Raw genomic sequence first — 15,192 nt, 5'->3', positions numbered from 1 at the left:
AAATCGTGTATATATAAAGAGACGGTCAGTGCAGGAATGGTTATTCAGATACGTTACTTGAGTACAGATAGCGGGAAAAAAATGTGAAAATACTTAATTAAGAACAAAGCTGACATTCAAAAATTTAACCGCACAAAGTTACTATCAGCAAAGTGTACTTAAAGTATCACAAGTAAAGATATTCCTGATGCAGTCTGTCAGTGTTTTATTATTACATAGTATATTATTGGATAACAATCACTGATGCTTAAGCATGTAAACAGCATTTTAGTAATTACTATTAGTATACATTTTATATTTTTATTTTAATTTTACATACTGTTGGTTGGTTCTTAGTTATATAACAACATAACAACACATCATATTTTATGGGATGATCACGTTTTCTTTTTAAAATCTTAATCCTACTTAATACTTAATCAAAGTAACTAGTCTTGCCTGTCAGATAAATATAAAAGGACTAAAAAGTACAATATTTTATTCCAAATAGTAGTGAAGTATAAGTATAAAATACCAGAAAATAGATGTACTTCACGTGCATTATTTGCAGAAAAATACATTTTCATGTATTAATATCATGTGTTTTGGTTTGACTATGTAGATATTAAAACATGTATATTCAGAATTTGTGGGTTAAATATACAAAAAGATCTATTACATGTGCATAATCTTCTTTTGGGTTAAGTAAAAATTGCAAAAACCACAAAAATACTTTTGAGCCATTTTTTCAACCAAAAGCACATTAAAAAACACAAAAATATAAAGTAGTAACATAAGTAAGTATTATATAATATATCTAATGTGAAGTTGTGGTGGTACTGGCTGTAAATTGCTTACAGGCCAGCCCAGCCTACATAAAAATATAAACAAAAAACATGTAAAACTAGGTGAATGCCCAATGTCCACTACTATAGTAAACCAATAAACAAATGCCTCTTCCGGGTATAATAAAAAAATGTGCTCCTACAAGCCCCAGGGAAATAAAAGGTCGAACTGAAGGTGTAAAGGGGCTTGGGTTTTAAGGGGTTCCCAAATAAACAAAGTTTCCTCACTATAAAGATGTGGGTAGCCAAGAAAACAAAATAGGGCCTAAACAGACCAGAGTTTCTGGCTGGCAATCTAAGGGGGACTGAGGTTCTCTGATTCAGGAAGAGCTTCAGAATGGGTCAGGGGCAGATTTAGTATTAGGGTGAGAGCCACCGGTGTGCCATTTCCCACCTCTTTTAAGCCTTTACAAAAAGGGTGTCATCACACCATGATTGGCTGGGAGGGAAATGCCCCAAGCTGCTTCCACTCCTCAAATCAGGAGTCAGTCTCCCCACCTGTGCACAGGTGATCGGAACCACCTGCAATTAGTCATGAGGAAAATCAGCCCAAACTAATAAAAATAGCAAGTCTCAAACAATTGGACTGCTACAAAGTGATATAATTATTTTCATGCTCTACAATATGATCTTACTAAGAGGACCTGAAGGCAACGTTAGAAGTCATTCTTAATTCCTACAAATGCACATTTGTTCTTTTTAATTGTAGAAAATGTCTTTATCTCACAAAAAGACAAGTTTATCTCATAAGCAGAAAAGGTTTTTTTAAAGGCTGTAGCAAATAGAAATGACATACTGACAAATAACATTATTAGACTGATCTGGGTGGGAAGTATAATAAAAAAACTGGATAGCCTAATAAAAAATAAAACACAAGAAGAGAAAAATACACACACAAAAAAATGAAAAATGAAATATACACTCACAGTTATGTAAAATGTACTCAGTCTCACACATCTACAACAATTTTAACGTAATTCACACTTTGGTTCCCATGTAACTTTGAAATTCATCATAAGGCTTTAAAAATACAGAGTTTCCCCAATATGGAGACTTTGTATTGCAATATTGGTTTGGCAACCCAACATGAAAAATACAGTAAATATCAAGAAATTATCACTCTTTACATTATTACAAATCTCCTTCAGTAATCAGAAGTCTTTTGTAATAAATAAAACAACAGCCCATCTGTTTTCTGTGACTCTGTCGGAGCTGCAATGACATCAAACCAAACATCTAAAATTCAAGATGTCCTCTGTGCTTTGGGAGAGGGATCTGACCATCCTTGCATCTAATCATCATCAGAGTCTTCCTCCTCTATGTGCTGGCGTGAAGATGAAAACTTAAGTGGAACCGAGTCAAATCCATCTGATGACCTCTGAAAACACACAACACAAAACATTAAAAGTTGCATCATACATAGTTCACTATGTGTTTGAATGGAGTTATTACTAACCTCTCTTGAGTAGGACCTAATTTTAGTGAAGAGGGACCTCTTGGTGAGGTACATGATGTCGTCCTCTGCATCCTCTCCCTCCATTATTGCACAGCTGTCTGCAGTGGGCAGCTCACACTCTTTACCCCCAGAGTTCATCATCAGCTTGGAGTACTTATACTGCAACCTGCAGACAGGGAATGCCAAGATCTTGTTAATATTTATTACAATTTCTTCCTTAGACTAGCTTTAGGTTTTATTTTTAATCTCATTTCAAGAGCAAAGCACAGGAGTCTCACTTGCGCGTCTTCTTCCAGAAATAGCAGCTGATACTGATGAGCAGCACAGCAGCGACTGTTCCCGTGGAAACACCAAACTTGAGCCAGAAATCAAGAGTCACACAAGCGCTGACTTTTTGTGCTGGTAATGACTCTCCTCCGTAACACTGCAACGGCTGCTGCCACACATAAGTGGTCCTCTGAAACGCAACACACAAATAGATAGATTTGCCCTGGTCACACGTCAGTCACCTTCTTGAATGTTTTTAGTATTTTCCATACAGGAATACTTTCGACATTTTGGAAAATACACCCACTTGAGGTGGAGAGTTAGATGGTAAGATGGATACAACTTCAATATCTGTCCATTAAATATGAAGCTACAGCCAGCAGGCAGTTAGCTTAGCTTAATACAAAGACTGGAAATAGGTGGAAACAGACAGCCACTAAAAAAAAAAAAACAGTAAATTGTATTTAGATCAGCTAAAAGATGTAAACAGTCCTCGTTGATCCAGTCCTGTGATTTTTTTGTCACATCCCAAATTACATCCTGTATATTTCTGGGGTTTAATATTTAAAACTTTTTTTTTTTTTTAACATTTTTGTAAAGTCGGTTTCTCCATTTATTTCCATTGATATATTTGGAGGAATTCTTCAGGATGTTGACCTAAGCAGAGCTCAAGCTCATATTGTTGCTTTTTGCCCTCATTTCTGGCCAGAAGGCTCATCTTATGTAAGTGGAAGGACTCTTCACCTCCAACATGGATTAAAGACACTGGATTAAAGATGTTATGCACTATTTACAATTGTGGAAGATCGGCTGTTTCATCACGAGGTCAGCAATGTGCTTCTTTACCACCTGACAACCATTTTTAACTTGATTTTTTTAACTTCGTGGCAACTATGGAAGCTGAAGAATTAAGTACACAATGTTTCCCTTTGTATCATCATATACGATGTATGTCTATAATTATTTTTCTTTTTGACTAGTGTGGCCAATCTTGTTTGTTCTTGCATGTTGAGTGGTAGGTGGATTTACAAATTGTAGCACTGAGCCCCTCTAAAGGTGTTGGTAGGTTGATTTTGTTATGGTTACAGAGCCATGGCAGCTGTTTCTCCCTGTTTCTAGTCTTTATGCTAAACTACGCTTAGCTAACCGGCTGCTAGCAGTAGCTTTGTGGTTTCAATCTCCTCATCTAACTCTCCACCAGAAAGCAAATAAGCTTATTTCTCAAATTGTCAAAATATTACTTCACCTGTCCCCATAAAAGTTAAATAAAACATTAGGTATCTGCATGTCGAAGTGTTTTAATGTATCTGTATTCAACCTACACATGCAAAACATCCTTTTTGGGGCTAAATTATGGAATAAATAAGGATTTTCACATTGTCTTGTTTATTATTTTAAACTTGTTTTCCCTGGAGTCAAGGCTGATGTTTTTTTCTCTCAACACAAAAAGACTTTGTGATGGGCCTGTGATGGAGCACTACCTGTATTCCCTGGATGCAGGCGCTGACAATCTCTCTGTAGTGGTTTTTGGTGCAGAGTGGACATGCGTGCTGGCTCTCCCACAGGAAGTGGAAAGTACAACCATCACACGTCCCCTCTGAACAGTTACTGTGGAGGAAAACAAGATAAGAGAGATGTTGACAAGCTTTACGAGATAAAAGTGATCTCAGAGGAGTCCATTTATCTTTTGACTCACAGAGCTCAGTATGTGACATATTAGTGCTGTTGTTGTACAGTATATGTGTCAAACCACATGTTGTCTGGACAACTTGTGTAAGGTCTGGTTTGGTCAGATACCTCGGCAGCGTGATGAGATCTTTAGTGGTCACTGTGGGATTGCATCTTAGTCTGATGGCGGCCGACCTGCCCTGTTTGCAAGCCTGAGTCGTCTCACTTGACCTGGAGACATCACAAACATTACGGACATAAAGGCCTAAACTTCCACCATGTGACATATTCTAAGACTGTCTTTGATCCTAAATTATATTTCCTAATCAGACAAATGGTCAGACTGTCATCATCAAATACCTGCCATAAAAACATGGACTTGAAAGCACCACAATAAATGAATGAAACAAAATAAATAAGAATCTGTGATGTTACTTACTTGTAATAGAATATGAAATCCTGCAGACCGGACGCAGCTGGAAACAGCCAGTTTGGAGAGGAGATGCCACTCAGGGTTGTGTCAGTGGTCACACCTTCAGAATAAGAACACATGGAACATACATATCTGAAACATGACATGCACACAAGGTAAACCAGGGGTTTCAACCTCTTTTGCCAGCAAACCAATGAAGCAATGTCTATTTACAACATTTGTCACAGGGTGTAGATGTCAGTAAGATGTGGTCTGTTTAGTCGAAGAGGGATTTGCCTTTTTTAGACTCTTGTTCAAATTTTTAGAAGCCTGAAGAAGTAAATACTGTATGAAATTATACAGTAATGAGACTGTAATCAGCGTTAGCAGTCATGCTAGCAGCTCTAGAGGCTGTGCTTTGGTATAGTTGGCATAGTTAGCTACATGCTAACATCAGCTTGCAAAAGGCTCACAGTGAAAATGCTAACTTTAATGTTTAGCAGGTCTAAAGTTTACCATGTTCACCATCCCTATCAAGTGAGGGGAGTGTACCTATGTTCCCCAGGTCCTATGTTCCCCGTTTTTCCCAAAAAAGGTCCTATGTTCCCCGGTTTGTTCATCAACCGGCAACAGCAGGGAACATAGGACCCTTTGGGTGAACAGCGGGGAACATGGGACCCTTTTTTTAGAAAAAAAAGGTCACATACAAAGTCACATACAAAGCTGGGAACATAGGACCCGGGGAACATAGGGATGATCCCCAAGCGGGATAGCATGCTAACACTTGCTTTTAGCAAGTAATCGATGTCTGTACCAAACTTCATGGCAATCTATCTGATAGTTAATGAGCCAATTTAGTGCTGGAAAAGGAAATATTAGAGAAACATACAAAACTTAAGCAAAATAATCAGGTGACATAGACATGGAAACAACCAAATTCACCAAATCTGAATCCATGGCTATCAACGATAGAACAAATGTTGGACGTGGAAAAATCTACTTTCACAGTGAGAGTTTACCCCAAAGATAGACTATAAATTCATTTCAGTCTTGTCCAAAATGAGTCATTAATAGCTATCTCCTTCCCATCCCCAAATGTCCCTTTTCACCCTGCCCTACCTTATTCTTTGTTTTTTTCTTCTTTTTCTTTTTTTTCATTTGTTTGTTTTCCTGAGTTGGTGTCTTAGTTATCTTGTTAATTATTAATTTAATTACATAACAAGTCTAAAAATGTGCTATGGTCATCGATGGAAATAATTGTATGGAAGATGGCAAAGACATTATTGCAATGAAGTATTAGAAAACAATTCTGGCAGATTTTGTACCTCTGTAGTAATAATCCAACAACCCTTTAGATTCAGCTTGGGATGGCTCATGAGGTCCCAGACCACAGGTTAGGAACCACTTAAAAAATTTACAGACCTTATTTGAAGTATATAAGTGAAATAAATTCACAGTCACAGTTTAAATATGATCTTTCATCCCAGCAGATATACCACTAGACAATTACAGCAAAAAAATAGAAACTATAGCTATATAGCTGTAGCTATAAATAACTATAGCAAATAGCAACACACTACTAGTGGCCATGAAAAAACAGAAGAGTCATTTATAATGCATCCATTGACAGCCTACACTAAACGTTACATACAGCCAGAGGCAGTCAAGGTATGGAAACCAGGATGATCCAATCCAACGAGTGAATGTGACGAAACTGATGCTTGTTTGGAGCACTGACACTGAGAAATAAGAAGGTGACACATCCGGATGTAACACACCACCAACGTGTGTGGGTTTACATAAAAAACAGAGGATGTGTCATACAGCACCAGTGAGTGTTGACCTTAATTATAATTTGGTGTTTGATGTCTTATAAATCATCTCCTCTGACTTAAAGCAACAGACAGCTGCAGCAGTTATTCCGTACCAATGAGTGAGTCACCAATAAGGAAAGGCTGGGAGGACACCACGCTCTGACTCCTGATGTCCGAGGGAACCACAGTGGACTGACAGATGTAACCTTTGACCTCTCTCCCACTCTCTGTCACATTGTCCACACAGGTGGCCAGCACTCTGCCCTGTAAGACAGACGCAGCAGGTTTAAACACGCGTCAAACTCGTTTTTCACAAACCTCACCAGGATCACAGCTTCTCACCTCTTTCCCACACAGACCCAGATTAAAGCTATGGAAGTATCTCAGGCCTTTGTTGGTGAAGCGGGGGCTGCTGTGGAAGCCGGAGACGTTGGCCAGAGGAGAGAAGTCATAGTGCAGCAGCGCTCCCCCTCCTGTCTGCACGTCCAACGCACAGTCACTCAGACAAGCTGTGTGGGCCTGGAGGATGGAGAGATAGGTACATTTAGATACGACATGACACATCAATAATCTCAGGTACCAGCTGTGTGAAACCCAAATATAACAACTGGTAAATGCTAATATCAGCTGTGTCATACATTTGTTTGTACTACTTTATTTGTTTGTCTTTATGTTGATTGTTTCACATTAGGGGTCACTCGACAGTGGTCTCTTCCTGCACATTTTTTTTGTTAAGTTATTGCTTTGTTTACTTCCCAGTCATTATGTACTGTTTGTATTTATTAATTCTCTATTATGTATTGTTTTGCTTATGTGCAATGAAATAAGTTAATAATAGCTGGAATTTAGAGGCAATATCTTATTCTGCCTGCTGCTCTAGAAGAGGACGTCTTATCAGTGAATCTGAAGGTTATTTAGTTGTTGTGATTTTAGAGCTGTTTGTCTTCGTTCTATTCAGAATTAGATTTATAAAGGGTAGTTAAAGTGGGCAAATATTAGGAGTGGACCGGCCTGGACAATTGTCGAGGCAGATGCTCATTTATATTTACAACATCGGTGTTGCACTCAGAAACTGTGGGCCGCAAATTGCACAAAATACCAATTTCAACATGATGTTGCTTTGAGTCTTCTAAATTGTAACATTAATCAAGAAGTCAAAGTCAAATGTAGCCGAAAATAGTATCAACATGAGAGTTTCTCACTTTTGGGTAGAAGAATAAACACAGTTATAAGACAATTTTTGCAATGGTTTTACAGCTGTGATTTGTTCATGTAAACATAGGAGAGGCAGAGTAGCAAAGAACAAGTATTGTGTATTTTCATTTGAGTTATAGATATAAATATAGGTACATTCAGTGCCATAGCCAGGGTTATAGAAATGCCGAGGTCATGAGTCCAAATTTCCCAACGCAGCCCCACCTTCTTTATTAATTTTTGACGAGCCACTAAAAAGTTTCTGTCCACTTATATTTTCTGAAATGCATTCCCTCAGTGATTGTGCTGTAAATTATTATTATTTTTTTTATCTGGGTATTCTTAGCAATTAAATATAGAGAGAAAGAGTCTCAATATATGAAGATCGGCCTGAAAAAAATACAGCGTATAATTACTGAGAATTTGTAGAAAGTAAACTCTCTCTCAGGTTGTGAAAGCCCCCAAATTCCCAGACAGAACGGTGAAGACATGACCTCTGTGACCTGCATACATTTATGAACTGACACATTTAGTCAGTATTAAGACTTTTTCAGTGGAAAGGATGTTGTTTTACCTTGTTTGTTTCTGTGTTTGGTCCACACTGAACACAAGCCGCCTCTCCGACAGGCTGATCAGCCCTGACGAAGGTGTTTGGCGGGCAGCTCTTACACACTCCTGTCCCGTTGACCATGTAGTGTCCCGGTGGGCAGGGAACACAGGCGGAGCCAGCCTTGGTAGAGCTCAGGGCGCAGCGACGACACTGTGAGGCCACGCCTCCGAGCACATTGGTGATGTGGATGGAGTAGATCTTTGCAACATCAGCGCTGTATTTCCTCTCCTGAGGGAAGAGAAACACAAGGTATCAATCAGCAGTTGAGTTGTTTTGCATGCAGTGTGGTGGTCTGTGCTGCAGAGGTTTTTCTAAAATGGACACAAAGCTCCAGACTGCCCTCTAGAGCTCAGTGCAATAACTAGGAATAACTCATTTAAAAACATTTAGTAAATCAGCAATAGCAAACATAACATAACAAATTTTAGTGATGATTAAAAACATTTACAGCCATTACATGTTAATTAATTTATATTATATATCACTAATTGGTGCCTTATTTTCTTTCTCTCTTGAAAGTGTGATTGTGTCTCACCATGTTAAATTCCTCTGTTCGTTGAAATGTCCAGGTGAAGCTGGTGGTGCTGTTACTCTGGATCAAGTAGGAGTACGACTGTTTCCTGTTGCTGCCTCTCCACTGCTCCACCACATTATTATTCCACTGATTATAACCCTGCAGAGAAATACACTCACTCCATATATGTTCATACTGATGTCAAGCTGTACTTCTTTACATGCTTACATCCTGAAGAAGTATGTGAGAATAAATGTTGAACATTTCCTCTCACCGCCAGGAAGAAGAATTTGCAGTCGGCTGTACAGACGGTCTCAAAGACGAAGGTGATGCGAGACTGTTCACTCCTCTCACTGTCAGTGGTCATGGACTGAGGCTGCCTGTGGAAACAAGTTCATTCAGATTTTCCAACTAGGAGATAGTGTATACATATATATGCTTTTTATGTGTAATTCCTTTAAGAGACATGTTTGACTTCACCTGTATCCAGGAACATTGAGGGTGAGCATCAGGTAGTCTGTGTCCTGATCCCCGGGGGTTGTGTAGACATACTCGCCAGCCACCTCCCATGCTGTCATCACAAATTTAAATAAATATTAACGCACTTCCACGCTTTTTTTCTAGCAATGCAGATGCTCACAATAATTCAGGTGGACATAAATCACCCAAAAAATAAATATTTGACCTTAAATAGCAGTTTGAAAAAAGAATCTTAACTCAAAGTGAACCTTACTGCCAAATATCAGACTGTGCTGTTTGTTATTTTATGAGAGAAACATAATGTATTTTATTCTCTATCTCTCTTCCTTCCTTTAATCTTCCAGATGATTGCTTTTTGTGTGTTCAACTGTGCTATTCTGGTAAACCTCTGTGTCTCACCAGTGATCTGTTGGGAGTCGCTGAACCCTCGGCGGAAGACGGCGCTCCTCATGTTCTTGGGCATCGTGTTCCACCATTTGTACTCGAAACCCACCACTGGCTCTGAGCCAACAGGGCACTCGGAACAAGCTGCGAGTAAATAATATGTTATTATGTCAGGGTGCGCATGTATTAAAACAGGAATGTGAACGCACTGCATCGTCGGTTTACATTAATGGGCAAAAAGGACTGGAGCACACCTTCGATAGTGTAATCAGACCAACATTTCAACACTTCTCAGTTGCGTCTCAGTTTTTATAATCAGTTAGTGTGCTCCGGTCCCTTTTTCCTTTTGAAGTTTGTTGTCTTTCTTCCAAGAAACACACAAAATAATATTAAAATAAGTAAGGTCCATACTGAATAAATGTCATTACAGCCTGAAGAAGAGGTGCAAACAATTAACTGCCTGCTTAAAATCAGTTTATGACTTCAAGTAATTTCTCAGCACTTATTTAGGTACTTACTTACTTTATTCTAATTCATTCTTCACTAAACATTTCTGTCATTAGTGGCTGGATAGCTTAAAGAAAATGGGGTGGGTGTGGCTCAGAAAATGGAGCAGCAACATGAATGAGCTTCAGAAAGCTTGTAAAGCGCTTTGGATAAAAGTGCTATATAAATGTAGCCATTTTTACAGTATACACTTAACATACTATATCAATCTGAAGTGAGGAAGTCTAATCAACTTCTGTGGCATTTCACTCAACAAAGGTATTTTTACTTTTATTAAAATTTAAATACTGATCAATCAAATCAAATCACCATCTTTGGTAAGTGCTGGGGATGTTAAAGATTAATTGTTAAGAATTTAAGCGATGAAAAATGTTTTCATCTACAATCAAAGGTGGGCACAAATACGTCAAAAAGTCTAAAATACAAATACTTGCTTATCAAGTAATTCAAAGTAAAATACAAAATGCTGATATTAGAAAAAGTTTTTAATTAAATACAAGTAATTTTACAGGACCTCCACAATTAAAAAGAAAGTCATTATTAAACATTATTAAAGTCATTAATTTGTGTTATTTAGTTTATCATTCATGTAACTTGGTGTTTATCTGTTCTTTTAACTCTCTAGATCACTGGTTAAAACAGATTTTCTAATGAGAAAACCCATTTTATAATGATTAACCGATAATCGATCATTAAGGTAGCTGACTATCAATTAAAGAAATTGCTTACAATTTACATCCCTGGTACTGTACGTAAGAGAGCGTGTGAGGAGTGTAGTGATTCTGCACCTGTTCCGTTTGAGTAGAAACCTTTGTCGCAGGGTTCACAGGTGGAGGAGTTGGTGACAAAGAAGCCTGGGTTACATGGAGGACAGGTTTGCTTATCCCCTGACGCGGGCAGCTTCACAGCTCCTTTAACAGTCTCACTGCAGATCTTAGGCTCGATCCACTTGTACATGAGCTGAGTCTGAGACACACACATCGAGCCAGACATGAATACATGGAAAAAGCCACTGGTGGCTCTGCGGCACACAATCAGCCCAGACAATTTATATTTAAAGAAACCTAATCGTTACACCAGATGGCCGCTGGACAGTGAAATCTCTGCCAGGGTTCACCTCTACTGACCCTGCCGCCTTCACATGCGTCTTGTTTCTACGTTACCTTTCCCTCAGAGTCACATGGAGTGTGGGTGTAGAAGTAGTCACTGTTTGTACACGCAGGTCTCCGTTTGCAGCTCGCTGAACCAGCCTCTGGAAAAATAGAAGCCAAGCCCAAGGGAAAACACACAGTTCACATTAAGATTCACTGATACCTCACACAGTCTTTGACCACGTATGTAAGCAGTAAACGCTGTATTTGCATGCAGATGGCTTTGCATGTGTGTGGTGACATGCAAATCCGGAATGGCTGTAAGTTTATTGCAAGAATTATATCAAGTTAAAGAGTCGATGATATGACTGGTCCTTGTGGGCATTAGAAATGTTAACATGCACACCTGCATATTTATCTTGCTCACACTGATGGCAAACAGTGGCACCCTTGTTGGAGTAGGTATCAGCAGGGCAGGGGGTACAGCGGGCAGATCCTTGTTTTGCACTGTGGGTGCCGGGTTTACAATGGAAACACTCTGATGTGTAGGCCACCCCTGAAAGAAACCCAGCAGTTACCTTGTAATCATTAACAGGAACGTGGAGTTGAGGGGTGAGCGAATGTTTGAAACCATATGCCATTATCTACCTGAGATGGCAATGTTTCTTAACATCACAGGTTTGACAGCACTGCCCAGAAGGGTATACGTCGTGGCTCTCCAGTACAGCACATTATTACCGCTGTTAAGCTCAACCTGCACAAATGTGAACATGAGAAAGGAAGATGAAAAATTCAGAGCTCTTCTAATCGGAATTCTCCAGCAAATGACAACCAGATGCGACACAAATCTATACTCAAACAAACCCTGTGTTTGCTCCAGCTGTTCTCAGAGATCTTTATCCACCGGCTCTGAGAGTCTGTAGACTGACACTGGTCATTCTGAACCTACAGGAGGTGGAGAAACAAGCCAGAAATTATCAAATATCCCTCCAGAAAACAGCCACCTTTCTCAACATCAACAGACACTTTTAAAACACTTACAAAGAACTCAAAGTAGATGCTGTTGTCGGGGTAGAAGTATTCAAATGACACGGTTCCAGGTTTCTTCAGGCTCACAGCGTAGGACAGCGTTGCCGTGCACTCATCTGTGTTTGAGGCTATGTAATCACCCTTCGGTGTCCAGGTGGAGCTGCAGAAACATCAGCAGCAGAACAGTTTTTTGACCAGAGGTGGCAAAAGTACAGACAGTATTTACTGAAGTAGAAGTGCAGATAGAGTCTGGTAAAGGTAGAAGTAGTAGAATGTGCTCAAAGTATAAAAGTAAAAAGTATCTCTCTGAAGGACATTTCTGTGCAAAGCTAACTGAACATCATCTCGTATTAATATGTGAGCTGTTCATAAACACACCAGAAAGATAGGTGATTGTTGAGTGTCATTCCCAGGTCTCAAATACTTCGTCGGAAATAATTGATAATTAATATTTTCCCTCATATGCCTAAGTATATGTACATCGTTACTTCCCGCCCCTGTTGATGACACAGTGAGAGCTTTGACTGATCAATAAAACCAAGACACATTATTAAAAACCTGCTTTTAAAGAATAAGGAAGTGAGGTGTGCACTAACTTGGAGCAGTCTGCGACGACGTCCTCGCCGTTCGTGTTCACCCCTTGGGTGACAAAACCAGATGGCAGGCTGTCCCACTCGTCAAAGGCCACGCCGGTGCCCAGCGAGTAGGTGCCTGCAGCGCACTTCTGGCACTGCTGCGACTGCATGTTGAGGTACTCCCCCTCACTACAGGAGAAGGCTGTGAGAAGAGGAAAGAGGAAGAAACAAAGGTGTTATGGAGATGTGAACAACATGGCAAGGAACAGATGGAGGATAAAACGTGGAAACAACTACACATTTTAACATAACGCAGGATGTATAAAGTGATATGTAAGAGGAGGACACTCACTGCACTGAGTGCCTTTGACTGGGTCTGGGAGGCCTGTGCATATGTCGGCTTTGTTGGGAACCGCCACTCTCCATCGTGACCCAAGTACGTCACACTCTGTGTACTCAAAGTGATAATCTGACTGCAGGGACAAAACACAGGTGTAAGATTCACACGGCTAGATATAAACACACTAACAGAAGCACATCAAATAACTTTTATTGAAACATAAAGATGCAAGCCAGCATGCTTGTGTAAAGCTACTGGAGCCGTTATCAAAATGGGGTCACCAGGTGGTTTTATAACTTTGGAATTTCTCTCTAAACCAGGCCAGCCTCTTTTCCAAATAAAAGTTGTGGCTAATATTTGCCCAGGTAGTCGTCTCAACTGTTGTTTTAATCTCACTTATCAAGGATGTGCTGCAGACTCCCTTCAGGGTTTATTTACTTAGCCAGAGGGAAGAATCCAATCCTTCTGTAAACATGTCATTGAAGTGTTGTCGCAGGACGTTTGGAGACAGCAGGAGCTCAGGTGCAAAGCTTTTGCTGTATTTGTCTGTCCTGCTTTGACGCCTTTTTGGAGATACTTATAGTGTGTGACTGACAAAAACACCATCCCACCCCTAATTATGTAATTTGGGATGTGACATAACGTTAAAGGTTATCTTGTTGATGTGACACCCTCTGAAACAAGTCATGAACACACTGACTGGGCAGCTGGCTGTAATATTCCAAGGAAAGTCACTAAGGAGACTAATCCATGCCCACACACGACCTTGTGGGATTAATAGTTAACAGAAACACAGCAGCAGCACTCCTCTGGGTCTGTTTTTTCTTGATTAGAGCTGCTACATTAGCTGTGGTTGGGGTATCGGATGAACGCGGTCTGGGCGGGAGGCTCTGATGTAAAAATGCATCAAACTGGAGATGTTCTGCAGCCTAATGCCTCCTTTAAACAAACATGAGGAAACCACGGCAACGGGACATAATGACCGCTGAGCCTCATGGTCATAGACTCATAGACTCAAAAGAAAAGACTACAGGTGTGTTTTTTTCTTTTCCCTCACAGCTCTGATATCTCAACTCCACACACGCTTTGATAATGTTCAAAGTATGCTGATAAAATGAAACGTTTTGAGTATTATCAAAAGGTGCTGTTGTATGCAAACTGAAACCAGATATAGAAGGGCGAGGTGAGCACAGCAGTGTAACATATGGAAGATGTAGTAAAATAAGCAAGTGAACAACACTGAGGCAGGCAAAAGTGACTAAATTCAAACATATGTTCATTTTCCCACGCACAATATGTGAAGGAGGCCAAAAACAGCACTGTTGGATTGTGCAATTCAAAATTCCCATCTAAAAATGCACTCTTTTTTATTTGTACTTTATTTTTCAGACTGAAGTCAATCCTCAAGTGATAGAACATTTAAACATAGCACTTGAACAGGTTTCCTTGCATTATCAGACATATGTTTAACTGAAGCTGTTTAAAAGGCTTTAGGTCAACTTTTTTTTTTTTTTTTAAATGTCTCACACTTAAGAGCAACAAATGTCCTCTTTTGCTGGATTAAATGAAGTTTTCAACTACTGCTCATCCACAAGCAATTTACCTGAATAAACTTCAAAATGCACATTAAAATTGTCATGACAGAAACAAGTGACACCCATGAGTAAAGTTTACCACGGGATGGGTTGTTATTCATAATGGCAAAATGGAAATCAATAAGACAACATGAATCTCCTCACCTCTTTGCACATGGGCAAATCCGCAGAGGTTTGTGCTATAAGCAACCACAGTAAGAAGTGGCTCAGGTGACTCGGGCCTCGCTGCATCGTCGCCTCCTGTCAGTGTTGAAGTGATGGAGACGGAGGAGCAGAGCTGACCTGCCCTCTCAGGTGCAGCCCGCCCGGCGGCTGGGGGCGTGGCTTCAAACGAACAAACGTGAGCAAATACTGGGAGGTGATTGGCTGAGGTGCCTGCTGCTGCTGAAGAATATGCTGCCAGTATCATTTGGACATTTACAACTAAAGTCT

At 39.8% G+C, this 15,192-nt stretch overlaps 1 protein-coding gene across 1 annotated transcript; it reads right to left on the bottom strand.

Annotated features, from left to right (window-relative positions):
• Window positions 1-709: 709 nt before the first annotated feature.
• Window positions 710-15,011, bottom strand: elapor1 (endosome-lysosome associated apoptosis and autophagy regulator 1). The gene is made up of 22 exons (XM_073469475.1): window positions 14,905-15,011; window positions 13,178-13,298; window positions 12,847-13,027; window positions 12,263-12,410; window positions 12,086-12,166; window positions 11,870-11,975; window positions 11,628-11,777; window positions 11,294-11,382; window positions 10,919-11,096; window positions 9,639-9,767; window positions 9,240-9,330; window positions 9,034-9,139; window positions 8,781-8,918; window positions 8,210-8,473; window positions 6,784-6,960; window positions 6,555-6,705; window positions 4,655-4,748; window positions 4,345-4,446; window positions 4,029-4,155; window positions 2,559-2,737; window positions 2,281-2,446; window positions 710-2,202 (listed from the first exon to the last, which is right to left on the bottom strand). Exons 1-22 carry the CDS (start codon window positions 14,989-14,991, stop codon window positions 2,116-2,118), a joined length of 2,952 nt encoding a protein of 983 aa, XP_073325576.1. The 5' UTR covers window positions 14,992-15,011; the 3' UTR covers window positions 710-2,115.
• Between the last annotated feature and the right edge of the window lie 181 nt (window positions 15,012-15,192).

The sequence above is a fragment of the Pagrus major genome, chromosome 7, assembly GCF_040436345.1.
Source record: "Pagrus major chromosome 7, Pma_NU_1.0".
NCBI classification, from domain to species: domain Eukaryota; kingdom Metazoa; phylum Chordata; class Actinopteri; order Spariformes; family Sparidae; genus Pagrus; species Pagrus major.
Note: the sequence above shows the minus strand (reverse complement) of the source record. Positions and strands in the feature narration are given on the sequence as shown.